Source organism: Sinohyriopsis cumingii, chromosome 11 (genome assembly GCF_028554795.1).
Source record: "Sinohyriopsis cumingii isolate HCF-2022 chromosome 11, ASM2855479v2, whole genome shotgun sequence".
In the NCBI taxonomy this organism is placed as follows: domain Eukaryota; kingdom Metazoa; phylum Mollusca; class Bivalvia; order Unionida; family Unionidae; genus Sinohyriopsis; species Sinohyriopsis cumingii.
In genome coordinates, this window is record NC_142971.1 from 68,173,224 (window position 1) to 68,194,096 (window position 20,873).

At 34.5% G+C, this 20,873-nt stretch overlaps 1 protein-coding gene across 1 annotated transcript; it reads left to right on the top strand.

Annotated features, from left to right (window-relative positions):
• The first annotated feature begins 1,688 nt into the window (after positions 1 to 1,688).
• Positions 1,689 to 20,370, top strand: LOC149788627 (heat shock 70 kDa protein 12B-like). The gene is made up of 5 exons (XM_089974715.1): positions 1,689 to 1,884; positions 5,399 to 5,704; positions 8,927 to 9,145; positions 12,106 to 12,268; positions 12,611 to 20,370. Exons 1-5 carry the CDS (start codon positions 1,774 to 1,776, stop codon positions 13,705 to 13,707), a joined length of 1,896 nt encoding a protein of 631 aa, XP_089830841.1. The 5' UTR covers positions 1,689 to 1,773; the 3' UTR covers positions 13,708 to 20,370.
• The last annotated feature ends 503 nt before the right edge of the window (positions 20,371 to 20,873 follow it).

Here is a 20,873-nt window from a genome sequence, read left to right on the forward strand (position 1 = left end):
AGGTGCAGGAGATCCATGAGACATCCTGACTGGATGCCAGAGAAGGAAAAGAAGAAGAAGAAAGGAATTATTTAGAAAGTGAAGAAATGGTGGAAGAACTGGAGAAAATAGAAGAAGAAGAACCCAAAGGCCCTTTCCAGGGCCACGCAGTTGCCTTGAAAAGATTTGCTTTTTGCCAAAACAATTTCTTAGGTGGTTGTATAATTGTTTGTATGTTGTATGAGTTATATGTGTCTATGTCCCGCCAAATGTTCTAGGTTTTTTCACGCTCTTTGATCTAGATTGAGGTCAGCCCCTTGCTACATTGTTTCCTTTGACGCTATACAGGCCCAATATTCTCCATGTTCGATTCCTATTGAGGCTAGAGTGTCCCAGGGTGTGCTAAAAATCTTGAGGCTAGAGTGTCCCGGGAGGGGGGAGCTGTAATGTATTTTTATATTGAGGCAAGGGTATCCCACTACACTACCCTCATGCAACTCTTCCATGGTGAACTCTTAGAAAGAACTTTTTCAGGTTGTGTTGAGGGTATACATGAAATAAACATTCCTGGAAGTCGTTGATAATTTTTGGGTTTTCTTAATCCCAACCAACCACCGAAAGACTTCCAGTTTTATTTTCTCTTCCATTTCTAGCATATTGGATCCATTTGTCTTCACTTTCACACAAGTAATGTAACCAGCGCATCGACGGCTGGCAAAGAGGTTCAATTTAAGGGTATGATGGCTAGTTTGTTCTCGGGTATGAACGTTTATGGGTACATTAATCCACGTGTTTTAAGGATGGTTGAAGCCTCCTTGAAAGGATCGATGCCTACGTGATCTAGAAAGAATTGACCAAATTTTCCACACCAACAGTGTAAAATGTCTGCATCGGATCGGCAATAATTTGACCTGTCTTCCTGAAAGTCAAATCAGTTTAATGGGTGAGGTTTTACTGTGTGCATTCCATCGGGGTAGTTAATAGCGAACGTCGGGAAAATGCGGGAGCAAAACATGTTGATTCGCGTCGGTATTGAAAAGGTGTGGAAGATAACCTTTGGCAATTTCTGTAATTCCGAAAGTGTTTGGCATTCTGCTTAAATACATGGCCGAATAACTCAACTGTGTCGGTGGTTCTTTCCGGGGTTTTACCTGGTCTTCCTCCACCATTTAAACTGGCCACCATGTATAGCCTATCTTGTGTTGAAAATTGCGTCAAACCCTACAATAACAACTAGGTGGCAATTCATTTATGTTCCTATCTCTTCTAATATTCTAAAAAAAATAGATGTGACGCTATGCAATAAAACCCTTCTTAATACAGTATAAAAGTTGTTTATCAACTGTAGCTTCGTTCCCGTTACTTTAACTGAACTGCTGAACTGCTGAGATAAATGGGGTACAATATTTCAGGTTTATTATATGCATCATTACTAAGCAGTCAGGTGCACTACAGTAGTGAAAAAGCACATAGGTATTTTAAATAAAAACAAGTTCAGGAATATTAGGTCAGTAAACTCTAATAATAATTATATATATATATATATATATATATATATATATATATATATATAACTTTTGCATGAAACATTTGGAGATCCATTTACTTCACTGTTTGAAAGCTGTTGAAATTAATTTCCCTTATGGCGCCCCATCAAAAACACTCGACAATCCCATCGTAAGCGGGATTCCCAGAATAGGGAACTTTCACTTTGAAAAGCAACTACATTTTATTGATCTAAACCTTGAATTAAATAATTTATCAAACAAGAAACAGTTTTTAATATTGTCGAATATGGGAAATATTTGGAGCGCAATAGGAGGATATTTGCCGGTGGACGATCATTCACGAAGAGAACAAGCAGAAGATACTGCAGGACAGTACCTAAACCTCGATGTATTGTCAGTGAGTATTTTGCTCATTACACCTGCCTCCAGTTTTAATTTAGAAAGTTTAATTGTTAAATACACCCTCTCATTATATGTATTACTTGCAAAACTGGCGTGCATGTATGTTTTTATGTATGTGTGTATGTAGTGGGTCATATGTTAGTAACCATTAGTTACGCTATTTTATATGATAGGCAATCACCACCAATTTTCTTTTAAAATTACGTAAAGTAACGCTGCGGCAGATGCTCTGAGTATTGCATTAAACTGCGCACATCCACTGTAGTAACATGGCACCACACGAAAGAGATGTCACCTTAGCAGAAACGGACGATATTGCATTTATCAGAGTAATCTGACTGGCAGGAAGATAGCTAAAAATACCGTATGGACTCGTTATTGGTTGAGTCAAACTGCCGTAGCATAATGCTCCCGCAGATCAGAGCCTATGTTGTTTGCTCTAATGATTACTCCTAACAAACTACATAGACCCGTATCTGCAGTCGCATTTTGCAATGGCAAGTCTAGGTCTGTGCAGTTTGGAGTTGGACTCGTTTTGTAAGCGACTATATACGGTAACGAGTACTGGTATATACAGTTTTGCGATCCCGAAAATATGAATGACGCGGGCGGCATCAGGGTGCCAAAAAGTTCAGCGGTGAATGAAAGGATGTACTTTGTGGTCTGACCCATAAGATCTACAGACGGATTTTATCTATATACTTATGGATTTTAATACCATTCCAGAACACGTTTCTTACGGTGGTGCAGGCTGATTCGGGCCATATTACAGGCAGAAATGGGCCATGTGAAATATTCAGTTTCGTCCTGCTGTGAATGTGATATTTACAATTGTTTAAAATATGATAGTTTGCATTCTCCCTCCCCGCCAAGGTACGTCGAGCAATTGAGAATCCTTAGTAACAAAATCCCGATTGTACGTGAAATGGTGTAAAATTGTTTATCTTGCATTGCAAATTTAATAGGAAAATATATTCAAAGGAGCTCATTCCTTTACATTACTGAGAAATATTACAGGTACTAACACTATTAAGATCGTTTCTAAATACCAAATAAAACCTAGATAATAGAAACGGGGTCCTTTCATATATCATGATTTAATTCAGTACAATAATATAATTGTAAATTCGGGGGGGGGGGGGGTGCCTTGTAATAATTGTGTGAAGATATGCCAAAAACAGGAATAATTGCTAAAATAAAATAGGTAGGTGTTTTCTATTGTTTTTCTTTATTGTATAATAATTCACATGGTCCTAACCTGCAATCAATGGTCCGAATAACCCTTGGTCCGAATCAGCTAGTATTTTGTCTCATGTCACTGTCCTGAGAAAGTAAATGTTTGCAATTTAACAGCTCGGGATAGGACCTAAAAAATACCACAAAAACAAACAAACATAACTGCTATTTCATTCTGACATTATTGATCCATCTTCGCTAGCCAAGGCTCCGATATGTTAACCCTATCTATACCATGGCAGGTCGATCAAATATTTTAGTGCTTTGTCCTAGCGACATCTTTTGGATGTCATGGGTTATCTTAATTAGTATGTAATGCCAACTAATGAATAGCGTGTAAAAGCGGTGCATTGTACATGGGCCGAAAATGGTGGCAGAAACTGCCTTCAAAAATGTTACTTTGTAAGTAGCATCGAAAGTATGACAACGTACCAGAGAGAAGCCATTACAGGTGTATTTGACGTAAATGATATATTTATACAAACGCAGACCGGCAGTGGAAATTGCTTATTTATCAGTCCAGTCCAGATGTGTGCTTTTATCGATCATGTAGAAACGGTGTTCAAATCTGAACAACTTGATTTTGATTTAATGCAGTGGTTTGAAATTCATTGACTCCAAGAACTGAAATATCTGATCCATCCACTAAAGTGTAAATATGGGTAACTCATCGGAATTTCCACGTTTACTCAGCACCAGTTTGTAAGTCGTGTATAAACTAAGGTATTATTATTACAAGCCATGTTTGATGTCTGAACAAGCTGCAGGGTAGAGTTAATCTCTTACCATGACCAAAGAGACGACCCGGCATCTTGGATCAGCACAGGCTTTAGATCGAATGACTTCCCACCTACGTGTTACAAAGATTAGAGGAACTCGCAAGGACCGGGACATATTCTAATTCCATCCCCACGTGGACAGACAGCGAGAAGGACATTGTCTGCTAAGTTTGATTGGATCAAATCAAAGAGACATCAAATCAGAATTGAGACATAGGGTATGGTAACAGTTTCGATCCGAATTATAACTTCTAACTAGCAAGCGAAAATTTAGTTCTCCTGGGAAGAATGCTGAGCAGATAGGATTACTCCGAGAAAGCCACTCGTAATTTGGCGGGGAAAACTTAGAGAGGATATTCTAAGGAAAGACAAAGCTTCGTAAAAGTCTGTAAGTTATTTGCTCGATTTTGCAGAATGTTACGGCATTATGATTGTAATTATGTGTAGTATGTATACTTAATTACTAGGATAGTTTAGTGGGTAGAATTACCTTTGTAGTGTTTAATTTACACGCGTATTTGAGAAATGAGCTTGCGTATTATGTAGAGAATTATATAGATTGTTAGCTTGTGGTCAGAATTAAATTTTGTCATTCGCTAGTCGGTTACTTCATAGTAAACTAGTGCATTTATTCATGTGATATGTTTCATTTTACATATGCTTTGATTGTGAATTTGGAAAATGGTTGAAGTGTGTAAGATTAGTTAATACGGATGTATGGGTATATCAGAGCATTTATATTTGAATATGTGTGTACTTTGTATGAGTTGTAATGTAAAGAAATATATCTGATTGCTGTGAGATTGTTTAGTATAATGGAATTAGGAATATATACTGATGTGACGCAATTTATTGATTTATGTATGAGAAGTAATTGATACCGTGCTTTTATTATGATGTTGTTTTACCATACAAGAACGTATGAGTATTTCGATGTGAATGAATGTAAATCTTTACCAAAGCGACAACTGTCTGTTATAAAAACAAATGGATCATTTTACGAAATTCTAGAACTTGAAGGAATAATTTACTTTGAAATTTCTGACACAATAACTTAAAACAATAAAATTACTTAGTATATTAGTAATTTCAGGTGAAGTTGCTACTGAGTTGCAACCTGCTACTATATATATATATATATATATATATATATATATATATATATATATATATATATATATATATATATATATATATGTGTGTGTGTGTGTGTGTGTGTGAAAAAAACAGCCACAGGAGGGGGTTACTTTGGTCATTCAAATAAGGTGACAGCTGAAGCAATGTTCAGTTGAGTTTGAGGACAATGTCAGAAGGGAAAATCAGATTCTGGCTCAGTGTGTATATATAGCACTAACTTGACTCAATTTGCAAATATGCTTTTCATAATAGAATTAGATTCCACCTTGTTTAATGGGATAGTAACAGTAGTAGAGGTTGTAGATTAGCAGGAGATGTGTTAGAGGTGCTTATATCAGATTTTGATCTTCCATTCAGAACACCATAGATGTTCCCAAGCTGGTTGTTGCCATAGATTTTGGAACATTCAGCTCCGGTTACGCCTTTCAACACCGGTCAGACTACGTAAACGAAAGGTCAACAACAATAAATTTCAACAAATGGCAAGCACCCACAATGCTCACATACAAGACGCCAACCTGCATTTTGTTGGGACCTGATGGGTCCGTAGACAGTTTTGGCTATGAGGCACAACAGAGATTTGCGAGTTTAGATGAGAAGGGGGAGGACTACTTCAAATGGTTCTTCTTCAGCTTCTTCAAGATGATGCTCTACAAAAGAGAGGTGAGGTAAATGTATGGATGTAGATACCCAAGCGAAATCTATTTCGCAATGGTGATGAAACAGCTAAACAAGAATACAGTTTATTTTAGCTGGGGCAAAATATTTATCAAACGATTTTTCTACAATTTGAGTGGACTTGTAAATTTTTAATGAAAATAAAATTAATGCAGCGTTTTTTCTCCATTCTGGCTGTGAGTATAAGAGCGTTTCGAAAGTTGCAATTATCCTATCACTTCACACTAGTATAATTCAAACAAACATAATATAAATCACAAACCAGATAAAGACTGTATTATTTAGACATAGAAAGAACATTATTCCACTTCTTTTGAAGGATACAGAAAAAGCCACATTTTAATACTGATTAATAATTACAATTATATTGAACGAGTTGCCTGAAAAATATTCATACTCAGTCCAGTAAAAATAGTGACGAAAATGTTCTATTAGTGCTTGACATTTGTTACGACTCCATAGTCCTTAAACTAAATGACCGAAAGAAGCGGAACCAACAAGACAATAAAATTAACAAATAATTTATTTATTTAAGTTACAAAGTGATAATTTAAAAGGAACTTACAGTATTGTAAATTAAATCCCAAATAATCTTAAAAGTACAGTCACAGATCCAAAAGTATAGAGTGTTTCGAATGAATTGCAGTACTGAATGCGCTGATCTACCAAAAGTCTTGAATAGGTCTTGCTGTATCACTATGCTATAATATATGTCTTTGAATGAATATATAATAATCCCAGAATAATGTTTTAGTCAAAAACGTAAATGAGCATTTTGTAATTTCAGTGAATAACTTTTAAATAAATGATTCCTCCCACAGTGTATCTGAACAGAAAAGTAAGTGATTCCACAGACTGAACGCAAAAGAGGAATGAATAAGTTTGTCTAGCTCATTCTTCTATAATAATTTCACATGACCTAAAACACAATACAATGCAACGGATGTGGGTTACAAGTTCGCTTCCAGAATATTATAAGTTTTTAAATAAGGCTAGACTTTGAACTGAGCTATCAGTAAACAACTTATCTATAACTTAACACATAACAAACATCAGGTCCACACAAAAAACCGCTAATCTCAATCATAGATAAATGGCAAGCACACAAATGTAAATTAAATATACATAAACATTGTTGAGGCAACGTTTAACCATATGTTTTGTTGCGTTGTTACATGTTATTTGTTTCAGTCTGGGGTGGGTAATTCGTTGTAATAAGATAAAATGGTTTAGTGTTCTTTACAGTGCGTGATACCTTTAAATGCATATTTCAGCGAGCATGTTGTTATTGTTGTTGTAATGGGGTTTAACGCCATTTTTCAGCACACGATAGGCTATACAACCAGTATTAATGGTGGAAGAAGAACCCGGGAAGACCCGGAAAGAACCACCGACCCACGAGAAGCTACTGGCAAGCTTTCTCACATACCCAAATTGGCTGAATCCGAGACTTGAACCGGTGCAGACAGAGGTGAGATGGCAGTGATCCGTAATGGAGAGCGCTTTAGACCACTCGGCCACTCGGAGCCCCCCAGCGAGCATGTAATGTAGTCTTTATTGGTTGTTGTTGTTGTGGGGTTTAACGCAATTTTTCAGCACACGATTGGCTATTCATAGCGGCCAGTATTAATGGTGGAGGAAGAACCCGGGAAAACCCCAGAAAGAACCACCGACCCACGAGAAGCTACTGACAAGCTTTCTCACATATCCGCATTGGCCAGTCTTTATTGATACGTAATTCATTATAAGGCAAGATAATTCAAAAGTTTTACTTCATATTTACAAAACCACTCTAGTCTCTGATGGTTCATAATTCATATCATGAAAGATAGTTCTAATATTTATACGTCATAATTACGAAACCACTATTATTTCTGTTGGTACGTGTACTTGAAAGATAATGGCAAGGTTTTAATTTATAATGATATAACCGTTCATTTGGAGAAACTTTAGTACATTTGCAATTACACTGTGTCTAAAGTTCTCCACAAGCTTCCAAGTTGCTTTTAAAGACAGCTTTCTTGAAATTTTGTTAACAATTTGTTTATTTTAGATTTATATTTAATCGTAGATTCAAGCAGTGAAAAAACTTAAATAAAATCTTCATGGAGACAGTACATGAATATTTACATCGCAGGTGAACCACTGTATTATCGCATCCATTTCCACCAATTTGTCCTCTTTGACGATTCTTTTGTAAACTTAGGTAAATAACAGTTTCGAAAGTAATTAGAATAACTTCAAACCTTTACATGTTCTCCGGATATGACCCTCATCCTACCCCCACCATCGGAAAGAACTCTCCCTGCAGTCAAACATTTTGTACATATGACATTTAATTCTTTCCTAGAATTCCCAGAGGAGGGAGGCAAAAACATGTACCCTTTTATGCAGAATCCCTGATGCTAAGGCATTATGATTTGAATTTTAGCTATCATTAGTGTTGCCAGAAATATATTTTTAAAAGTGTGAACTTAATAAAAACGTTAAAACCTTGGTCTAATGGTTGTCATAAATCGGGTGTTACGAAACACCCAAATCCACCTAAATCCACCAAAATCCACTCAAATTCACCCAAATTCACACCAAATCCACCCAAATCCACACCAAATCCACACCCTAGTGCAATCTTTCGACTTTAATCTCAAAATATCAATCCGTGTTGTTGAAAGGTTGAGCGTGACCTTAGAATAGATATTTTGTTGAACATGTGGCTCTGATTTTGTATAGAAATAGAACAGTGAAGAATTAAAGCATATAATTAAAACTATACAACAGTATATAATATGTGTATGTATCTTATTAAGTACGTCTTCATGCCTGCCTATACGAACGTCTTCCATACTGGCAAATAAGTCATATCAATCTTAAACAACCACCGAATTTGACAAATATGATACCAATTTATAGGTTTCTCGTCAGTCTAAATAGACCTAACCCAATAGAACTGTGTAAACCTGCACAATAAAAAAATAATTCGATTTGTGGAAAAAGATTTGTTTTTAAAAAAAAAAAATTAAAAATGGGGGCAGGGGAGGTACCGTTGCAATTTATTGATGAGACGACAGACAAAATGCGATTTGGTGTGGATTTGGGTGGATTTGGTGTGGATTTGGGTGGATTTGGGTGTTTCGTAACACCGTCATAAATCATCATTTTGCCGATCAATGTGTGAAGACCATTTATTATAGTTCGGATGTTTTGTAGGATTTATCGGAAGAAACACCTCTTGAATCTGCATGCGGGAACACCCTTCCGGCAATTGTCGTGTTTTCCAAGGCTATTGAGTACATGAAGAAACATTTCATTGAGCATCTAAAAGTGTCTGGATTACCGTACCTAGAGAACGAGACCCGATGGGTTTTGGCTGTCCCTGCCATCTGGAATGACCAGGCAAAACAGTTTATGAGGAAAGCGTCAGAAAAGGTATTGCATGTGCATGTTCATTATTGGCGTCCATCTGAGAGAAAACTTAATAAACCTACAGCGAATTTCTCTCTAAGGAAAAAACAATATTTCATATGACATTAAACTATCTATGAAATACACTTAGAAAAAAACAAGAATAAAGATAGAGATCAATATTTCTTTTCGTTTGTAAATGGTCAAACTTGTCATCTAGAGTTTATTTCCTCTTAATACTTAAAACATGGCACACATTAGACCAACCACTGGGGAATTTCGATATCTTACAGATAAACATTTATGTACTGACCATTCAGAAACATGTGCATGGAATAGTCGCCATGTAGGCACCTGTTGAATGTTATGTTATTACATGTAAGGATTATATTTTTGTCAAAAACATTAAAGGATTGCTTTCTTATCATTAAGATTCGCACGCTTTTCTGTCAATTTTGCTTTTCTATGTTTTTTCCGATTTTAGTAGGATGCAAATATTATTTGTTCATTGAAGACCTTAGGGAAATGCTGGTGTTTCTGGGTAAAATCAGTTTTAATTGATTGTGTATTAATAAGATTATACGATATAAAATTAAGCCGTATGTTGCATGTTGCATGAGATCCTGATGAAGAGTGCACCGAAGTCATGTGAACTTGATCCAATTCCAACATCACTGCTGCTTGAGTGCTTAGATCCAGTATTTAATTCACTAATTAATGTTATTAATACCTCTCTCTCATCCGGGAATTCACATCATTTTTCAAAACTGCCATTGTAAAGCCTCTGCTGAAGAAACCAACACTAGATCATAACGATTTAAAGAACTACTGCCCAATCATATAAAAAATCTTAGAAAAGGTTGGTCTATCCCAGCTTGTATCTCATCTGAATTCAAACAGTCTTTTTAGCAATGTACAATCTACATATCGCCCTTGCCACAGTACTGAAACTACTCTTCCAAAAGTAGTTAATGACATTCTCTCTGCTTTGGATAGCGGAAAGATTACAGTCCTCACCCTCCTTGATTTGTCTGCAGCATTTGACACAATAGACCATGATATATTACTTCACCATCTCCAGCATGTATTTGGCATTCATGATACAGCCTTACTGTGGTTCAAGTCCTGCTTCTGGTCAACAGGACACAACCTGTGTCTGCAAATGGAATACACTGCAGCCCAGTTGATCTAATATGTTGTGGTGTTCCACAGGGACCTGTTCTCTTCATTCTGTACACTCAGCCGCTCTCAAGTGTCATAGGTCATCATCCAGTCTCACCAATTGAATGCTGATGACACCCAAATATACAAATCTAGCCACCCAACTGAAGTTGATGCTACCATCCAAGGTGTAGAGAGGTGCATTTCTGATGTGAAATCATGGATGACATGTAACAAGCTGCAGATGAATGATGATAAAACTGAGGCCATTCTGATCACAACACAAAGACTTTCTCATTCACATCCTTTACCTCAAACAATAAATATCAGCAACACCAACATTAAATTCACACAATCAATATGAAACCTAGGTGTTACTCTAGACAGTACTCTCACATTGCACTAACATGTCATGAACATATGCAAGGCTGCATATCTTGAGCTGAGACGCATCAGCTCAATTTGCAAATATCTTTCAGTTGATGCCACTGAAACACTTGTGTGTTCATTAGTACTTTCAAGACTGGACTATCGTAACTCAATTCTGTCTGGTTCATCTCAATATCTACTCCAGAAACTTCAAAAAGTTCAAAACACAGCTGCTTGGATCATACTTAGAGTACGACAATCAGAGCACACCTCCCCACTGCTCTGTACCCTACACCTCCCCACTGCTCTGTACCCTACACTGGCTATCCATTCAATCCAGAATCAAACACAAAATTTGTTCTCTGTGCTACGTTTCACTGTAGGACTCCAGTCCAACATGCCTATCTGACCTCACCCATGTGTACACAACAGCAAGATACCTACACTCCACTTCTGACAAACGTATACTCATTATTCCCACTATGGAAACAAAGTCATATTTACAGCGTTCTTTTGCATATCAGGGCCCAGCATCGTGGAATGAATTGCCCACTGAACTTAGACACAAAGACACGGTGATCCCATTCGAGAGTGCTCTCAAAACTCACTTATTTTGACTGCAAGAACAAATTTAAAGACCTAATGTTTCCTACCTTAAATATTCTCAACATGTTTTTTATGTTTTCTAATTTCATGGTGTTTGTTTTTGTAATTATGTCATTATATATGTTTTTTATCTTATAGGTGTTGTCTAATGTTGTAAAGCGCTTAGAGCTTCTAAAGATAAGGCGCTAAACAAAGTCCTCATTATTATTATTATTATTATTATTTACTAAATTTGATGTGTTCAAGACTGTATTTTATACCAAATGTTACGTTGTATATTTTTTGTTTTTAATGATTCCTCAAATATGGTTTTAAAGCATCTCTGTTTTGTGGAATAATTGAAAAGAGATATTTGGCGCAATATTAATGGCTCAATTCAAGAGAAATAAAATATGAATGAACTTTGTCCCAGTCAACAGTCCTGTCACTTTCTTAAGGATATTGTGCCTTTTCATTGGCAAAATCTGCATATTAACCAGTTTCAGTAGACATGATTTGGTGGAGAGTTACTAAACTTCATATGCCCGTGTAAAAATTTGGTATAATGTATCCCAACTGTTTTCGAACACAGCTCTGGCTAATAGTGGCATTTCCCAAGACAAATAAGGTGGAGATAATGGTAGGGGAGTTTCACTACAAGTCATGATTTAGGCAAATGATTTAGGCAAAGTAGTTAAAACAGTTAAAATAATTTGACATCACTGGCACCTAGAACATTTTTTTTAATTGGAAAACTTATAATATGTCCATGGGAGCAAGCCCTAGTAATATTTTTGTTTGAATAGTTCACAAAATTGGCTAGGTACCAGTAACATTCCCTCTAAAGAGAATAACATATTTTTTAATAGGCAGGTATATTAAGCCATAAACTGATTCTGGCACTAGAGCCCGAGGCTGCTGCCATCTACTGCAGTCAAATTTCCGCCAACCAGTTGGAGATACAAGGAAGCGATGGGACACTTAAACATGTGGCTGCTCCAGGGTCAACTATCATGGTAGTAGATCTCGGGGGTGAGTAGAAGAATTGTTATATGTGATAAATCATGTGGAACTTAAGCACAAAAATGTATCTTCTGGCATTTATTTGCATACAGGTCAGATTAGTGTTAGTAAGAACACGTGAAAGTTATCATTGTTACTGCATTCATTTCTTTTGTGACATCTTCATTTAGTGCTTCACTAAGTGCTTTTTATTTTAAATGCTTTCATCACATATAGTCCTTAATTGTGGCATTCAGATTGGTAGCAGTTGTAGTAGCAGATTCAGGAAATAACCCTCCATCTTGTCTTTCATCAGTCATTTGCAGATGTTATTGCTAATATTTATTGTATTATTTTGCCTCATTTAATCAGGTGGCACGGTGGAGATAACAACTGTGAAGATAGGAATTGATGGTACAATGAAGCAGATGTATGAAGCAAATGGTGATGATTCTGGCGGAATGAAAGTAAATGAAAAATTCACCTTGTTGCTTCAAATGATCACTGGTTTGCCAATATGGAATGAATTCGCCTCGAATAATAAGCAAGATGAACATGAACTTTGGATGGAATTTGAGCACAAAAAAAGATCTATGGGACTGAACAATGGGTCTATAAGACTGGTTATCAAAATGCCATCAACTTTGAAGGACATCTGGGAGAAAAAAACTGGTATGCTGGTAGAGGAAAATCTCAGTCGGCTTGAAGGGAAGTTCCGAGGAAAGGTTAATTTCTCATCTGGTAGACTTACGTTTGATACCAGTCTTTTATTGGAATTCTTTCAAGAACCTGTCTCGGGAATACTGGAAAAGGCCAGAGATGTATATCATCAGTCATTGTCCCAGGATAATATTGAATCCATTGATGCTATCATTTTGGTTGGAGGCTTTGCTGAATCAGATCTAGTGACCAAACAACTGAGAGCTGGCCTGGCAGACCTAGACATACCCATTGTTAGACCACATTCACCAGAACTTGCTGTGCTGAAAGGGGCAGTTCTGTTCGGACACAACCCCAATATCATGATATCCAGGGTACTACGTCACACATATGGAGTTGGCATGAACGTGAATTTTGTACCTGGAAATTATGATGAGAAGTTCAAATTTGAAACACATGATGGAAAATTCTATATAAGGAATGCATTTCAAAAACACGCAGAAAGAGGCCAGGAGGTTAAAACCAATGAGTGGACACAGCCAATGGACTACTGCGTGTATGATCAGGGGCAGATGAGTGCGGATGTATATATTTATACATCAGAAAATAAGAATCCAAAGTACACAGATGAATGCAAGTACTTAGGAAAACTGAATGTCGACTTCAGTGATACCGAACACCCTAGACCTGACACAGCAAGGAATAAATCAATCGAAGTCTCTCTCTGCTTTGCTGGAACAGAGCTGAAGGTGAGGGCAGTTGACAAAAACACCCGACGTGAATACAAGACATCTCTTCAGTTTCTATAGCAGAACCAGTATATATATATATATATATATATATATATATATATATATATATATATTTATATAATAATTTTAAAAAATATATATGGACAAAAAACAAAAGTCTTAACTACAGCAGAAAAGAATAACATTGCAAACTGATATGCTGAATGATAAGACTGGTCTAAAAATTATGTGTTAAGATGGAATTCTTGGAATATTTGTAGATAATAACTTGCAATGGCCTCACTGTATAAATTATATTTTAAAAGAAGATAAACTGTTATCTTTGGTTCCTAAAAAAAGATCAAGGCTTCATTCCGTTACATTACAGAATTGTTTTACAAAAGTTACATTAAACTGCATCTTGATTACTGTAATTTAATTTGGGGGAACACAACTGCTACAAATCGGAGAAAATTTTCCAGACTCCAGGAAAGGGCATGTAAAATAACTCAGAAAAAATCTTTGAACTGCAAAGCTTACATTCAAATATTACCAGTGCATGAAATAATATTTTTTAGAAGGTCAAAATAATGTGCAAAGTTTTTACAAAATCTGCCCCCACATAGCTAACACCATTTTCCTGGAAAGAGAATCTACTGGTACCCCAAATCTAAGATCATTAAAAGGGCCAAATTTCAAAAGTACCCAGACCAAAAAAGGAGCTACTCAAAAATAGCTTTCAATTTTCATGTGTGCTTGTTTGAAATAACATTCCACACAATATTAAATCAGCTCCAAGCATCTCTTGCTTCCACAATAGATGGATGAAATCATAAAAATGGTGTACTTATTAACATATGTTTTACACCACCCACCTCCTGGGCTTCATTCTCATTTCTGCAGTAATGTAGTGCTTATGTGAATAGTTGTTTATGTACTGTGTATTTGCTTGTGTGTGTGTGTGTGAACATATTATCATTAGTTTGCATTTTATGTGTACATAATAGAGGGTCTCAATGTAGATTAATTTCTCATTTGCAACTAACTGAGTCACCCTCTAAAAATAACATCTTTAGCATACATACATACATACATATATATATATATATATATATATATATATATATATATATATATATATATATATATATATATATATATATATATATTCATGTCACTTTACTTAATGTATCTCCCTGCAGGAACTATTGTGATGAACATAACGACTGCATGAAGGAGAACAAAACTGGTGTTCAGCTCAGTTAGTATATGCTTGGTCAACACTATTTCCACCATGAAATGAAGCAATATTATTGTGTTAGTGTTAAGTGTTTAAAAAAGTAAATTATAAGTTGGGTTAAAGCAGTGGTTTCCTTTATGAAAGCAGAAATTAGTGCATTGAATTATTCATAACAAAACTGCTAAGTTGAATCCAGCTAATCTGGAATGTCAGTTACTTACATAGTCCATCAAATCGTGCTTTTCAATAAATGTACCCCCACCGCATAATCCATTTTAGATCATGGCTCAAGGGTTGTACCCAGAATCCATTGCATCATATTATTCTTCTATTATGTTGCCCAAGAACACATGCATGTGTAAAGTTTAATTGAAAAAATATATTAATGTGTCTGTAACTGCAACTTTGTTAATGTGAACCTTGACACCACTGTGATAGACCATCACTTGCAGATGGATATGTGTTTTATATAATGTTTGGTGAATTTCCATCAAGCCACTATGATAGATCCTCAGTTGCAGATGGATATGTGTTTTATATAATGTTTGGTGAATTTCCATCAAACCACTGATAGATCCTCAGTTGCAGATGGATATGTGTTTTATATATAATGTTTGGTGAATTTCCATCAAGCCACTATGATAGACCCTCAGTTGCAGATGGATATGTGTTTTATATATAATGTTTGGTGAATTTCCACCAAGCATTTAGTGACAAGATAGAGCTACAGATAAAAGGACAGATGGAACAATAGATGTGGGGTATCATAATGAACCAATGCTAAAGCATGGGGATAAGATCATGTTCCCATACCAATATGATGAAAGAAAGGATACAAAACAATATAAAAAATACATTATTGGTTTATATGTCAAGAAGAAACAATAAATTAAGTTCTATTTTTAAACATGGTGTCAGCTGGTAACCATCAAATAGCAATGCATTTCATGTTGATTTTGAAAGATACCTTTCACACACAGACTTACACAATGCATGTTTTTATTACAATACAATCAAATAACTGTGTAACTATTTTTTATTGCAATACAATCAAATAACTTTGTAACTATTTTTTTATTTGTGACTTCTTGAAGATGTTAAACATATTCTATTCTAAATGAATGGGTCATGCCAATGTCTCTTTTTTCACTCTACCATTAGTGTCTGGATAATGTGCTATGTGTTCCAGGCCCTCAATATTCAATATTGGAACACAGTACTGGAGTACTGGGTATGTAAGGTATGTACATATGAATATATATATATATATATATATATATATATATATATATGAGTAGGTATGCAGATTTTCATGTTTGTATTTTAAGTCCTTCATAAAAATAAATGATATCACATATTTTGGGTCACAAATTTTATGTAACATTTTTATTATTTTTTATGCAGTTCATATTGTTGGTATGTAATTTGTATAGTCACAAGAACTCTTCCTAATGCCAAATATCACAACTAAAATTTCTTGAAGTTTGACTGAATTTTTAAGTCGTTTTCTTCAAAACATTGCATTTTATAAATGGTGTTAAAATATATTTACCATTTAGGATTGTGTGCCATCCAGGATCATTCATTTATGATCTCATTTGTATTTTAATGGGCATTGTAAACCAACATGTACAAATTACATAAGCCCTCGTTTCACAAAAGCACTAATTTAAATGAAATAGAAACATGTAATTACATTTGTTATTAATTTAGAAATTTTTATCAATGCTGGTGTACTTATAGTCTATCTTGTTAACTTTCTTTTCTCTTTTGAAAGTTTTCTTATAAATGCATTGGTTTTTCATACCAGCACAGACATAATTACATACTGTATTATCAATATGAGCCTCAAGGGAGTTAATGCACATAAAAGATATGATGATTGTTTCAATTGGCATTTCTTTCAACAGTGCTTTTCTTTGGAGTTTGTGGACTCAATAAATAATTAGGTAAAATCTTAAAATATTTGAACATCCCAAAATAAGAACTTATTTACTGTTCATTTTTGTATATTTTTTCTGGCAATCAGTGATTCCACTTCTTTTGTTTTTAGTTTCACAATGAGACATTTCTGCTGTTAAAGTTCTTCCCTTGTCTTGAATATTTTTTAAAATAAAAAATTATTCTTTATATCATTACCACATAAATAATTAAATTTATCATTTTTTAAAAACACTTAAAAATAAATATATAATCTCTTTTAAACAAAATCAGCAGATGTCATTACATGTTAGCATAGAAGCTGTACTTTTTAATAAAGAAATACCAGTGCTATTAAGTATGTTGTCTTTTAGTAGTAGAATAATGTAAACAGTATAGTAATAATTTTTATGAAAACAATATTAAATTTAATACTCTTTCATTTCAAAGCTTTTATTTTTGTTTTCATTTTTTTTAAAATAATGTGAGTACAATGTGTGTGTGAAAGGGACTCATTGTCAGGGTGACTTGTTTTTTCTACCATTCTGATTGGAGAGAAATCATGTACTGTATATACTTGCTTATAAGTCAAGTCAAATTGCAAGCAACAAAGATCCTGATCTGCCATTGCATAATGCTCCAACTGATCAGGGTCTATATTGCTTGTTCTACTGATTACTCCTAACACAATGCACAGACCCAGATCTGGCAGTGCATTATATGATGGCATGTCTGGGTCTGTGCAGTTTGTAGTAGGACCTGGCTAATATATGAGTATGTAAAATATATGATTCAACATTTATAATTTTTGTCACAGTTTTGGCATTTGAATGGATAACATTTATAATTTTTGTCACAGTTTTGGCATTTGAATGGATAACATTTATAATTTTTGTCACAGTTTTGGCATTTGAATGGATAACATTTATAATTTTTGTAACAGTTTTGGCATTTGAATGCGTAAAATGACATGGAAATATTATATGTTGATGAAATTACAATTGATTTAATGCATGTTGCTCCTCACTTTAGTGATTTTTTTCTCCTCACGTCTTTCGGAGATATGTAAGACATAGCAGTCATGAAGATGGCAGAAGAATCAACACAAGCATATAACTATCAAACCGCTGATAGAAATTGGATAAAACTTGATACACTAAATGTTTAAGGAAAGGGAATCACTTTTAGTTTGCTTTCCTGAAACTGAATCCCACCCCACAGGGAGCAGGGCTTGGGATCCTAATTTCTACCTATTTTGAAAGAATTCTTTATCTTTCTAATGTTGCATAAGGAGATAATGTACCCATTTATTATGGTCCTGCATCATTTCTTAACTCCTTTGTACCAGCGGCTGGGTCATAACTTATAAACCAGCAAGATCCATATATTTTTTTCTTGGGTTGAAAAAAGCCAAGTCATTTACAAAACATGCATTAGTTCATGTATATATTCCTGCCCCCTCAGACTGTCCCCAGGATTCATAATTTACAAAATGCTGCTCATAACAGCACGCTTAAAGCGTGTGTGTGTGTGTGTGTGTGTGTGTGTGTGTGTGTGTGTACATATATGCACACTTTTAAGTGCCATCGCAAAGGGAATTACACATCGCTGCTATGCCTATTACTGATGAGCAGCATTTGAATTGTAACAATAGTACTTCACATCAGTGGATATACATTTTAGACAGCAATGGCTGTTAGTGATGATAATGATGATCACATTAATAATAACATTGGCTTCATTTGTATGAAGGTAAAACGAATGAATAGATGCACTGACAAGACTGCTTTAAACTGATCAACTGATGATCCTACATAAGAATTTTTACGTCTCAATGATCACGATATATCGTAACCCTTATCTAGATTTATAGTATTTTCGAATATTTATTTGTGTGTGCGTGTGTTTGAATACTAATGTATGTTCCAGTCTAGAGAGAGTGCTGGCTGGACATTTTCCTGGCATATATGAAATCATTGAAGTTTTTAGTAATCTATATGTAATGTTTCTTAATTTATATGTGGTATTTATCATCGCTTTCTCTACTAGTTACAAAGCATTGTGCATTTCAAGTATGATGAATTTATACTTTTATATTGAAAATTGATAGCTCAAACATAAAAATACTATCTGCCATCTGTTGGGGACTTGGAGATTTTGAAAAATGTAAGGATGTTTTTATCTTAGAAAACAATGGTGTAATACTTACTGATCACAAGATACACATTTTACGGAGGATAAAGTTTCATGCATTAAAACACAATGGGGTTATGAATGTATATTAAAACACAATGGGGTTATGAATATATATTAGAACACAATGGGGTTATGAATATATATTAGAACACAATGGAGTTATGAATGTATATTAGAATGCAATGGGGTTATGAATATATATTAGAACACAATGGGGTTATGAATGTATATTAAAACACAATGGGGTTATGAATGTATATTAAAACACAATGGGGTTATGAATGTATATTAAAACACAATGGGGTTATGAGTATATATTAGAACACAATGGGGTTATGAATGTATATTAAAACACAATGGGGTTATGAATATATATTAGAACACAATGGGGTTATGAGTATATATTAGAACACAATGGAGTTATGAATATATATTAAAACACAATGGGGTTATGAATGTATATTAAAACACAATGGGGTTATGAGTATATATTAGAACACAATGGGGTTATGAATATATATTAAAACACAATGGGGTTATGAATATTTATTAGAACACAATGGGGTTATGAATGTATATTAGAACACATTGGGGTTATGAATGTATATTAAAACACAATGGGGTTATGAATATATATTAGAACACAATGGGGTTATGAATGTATATTAAAACACAATGGGGTTATGAGTATATATTAGAACACAATGGGGTTATGAATGTATATTAAAACACAATGGGGTTATGAACATTTATTAGAACACAATGGGGTTATGAATGTATATTAGAACACAATGGGGTTATGAATGTATATTAGAATGCAGTGGGGTTATGAATGTGTATTAGAATGCAATGGGGTTATGAATATATATTAGAACACAATGGGGTTATGAATATATATTAGAACACAATGGGGTTATGAATATATATTAGAACACAATGGAGTTATGAATATATATTAGAACACAATGGAGTTATGAATATATATTAGAACACAATGGAGTTATGAATGTATATTAGAACACAATGGGGTTATGAATGTATTGTAAATTGTTACAGAACAAACTCTCTATTTAATCACGATTTTGAGTATGATACACAAAAATGTAAAAAGGATCCTGATGGTACTTTGATTTCATTAGATATTCAAATTGGTGAAAGGAGCTGCACTTTCTTTAATTTCCAGTGACCAAATAACGATCACCCAGAATTTTACAATAATATAAATGATATTATATATGAATAGGAAAATGAGTCTGTTATTATATGTGGGGAATTAAACTTGGTTCAAGAACCAGAATTAGAATTTCATATAATTATAGAAATGTAAAAAACTGTAATGCTAGAAATGCATTAATATTATTAGAATAAAATAAACTTTTGTCTTATGGATTCATTTAGAGCATTAAATGCAGGCTTAAAGAGATCACATGGAGAAGAAAAAGTCCTTACAAACAAGCTACACTGGATTTATTTCTTGTATCTGAATCTCTTATGCCAAATGTAACAAAAGTGTCAATTGAACCAAGTTATCGGTCTGACCACTCCATGATAATATTGCATTCGAGTTCAAATTATGTCACAAGAGGTCAGTGTTTGTGTAAACTTGATAACAGTTTACTAGTTGTAAAAAAAATTATTTTGGTGAAATCAAAAATTGGATGAAGAGTATACATTTACAGTATGCTGCAACTGACTGTGATGGAAGTATCGCCAGTGTCTTGAATTCAGAACTAAGATTGAATATATCAGATTCATCATTTCTTGATACATTGTTGATGGAAATCCATGGAAACAAATATTTGATATATTTAAGATAATCCTTAGAGACTGGTTCCATAGGATCTTATGATTGGAGTCTAAAAAGAAGGAGCTTGAAAGTTTGAGAAAA

What these genes read in the sequence shown, in the direction of transcription:
- LOC149788627 (XM_089974715.1), top strand. Translation starts at nt 1,774, where the DNA reads ATGGGAAATATTTGGAGCGCAATAGGAGGATATTTGCCGGTGGACGAT. An exon ending in TAAACCTCGATGTATTGTCA is followed by an intron (nt 1,885 to 5,398) that starts GTGAGTATTTTG and finishes TCTTCCATTCAG; the next exon opens with AACACCATAGATGTTCCCAA. An exon ending in TGAGGAAAGCGTCAGAAAAG is followed by an intron (nt 9,146 to 12,105) that starts GTATTGCATGTG and finishes ATTTTTTAATAG; the next exon opens with GCAGGTATATTAAGCCATAA.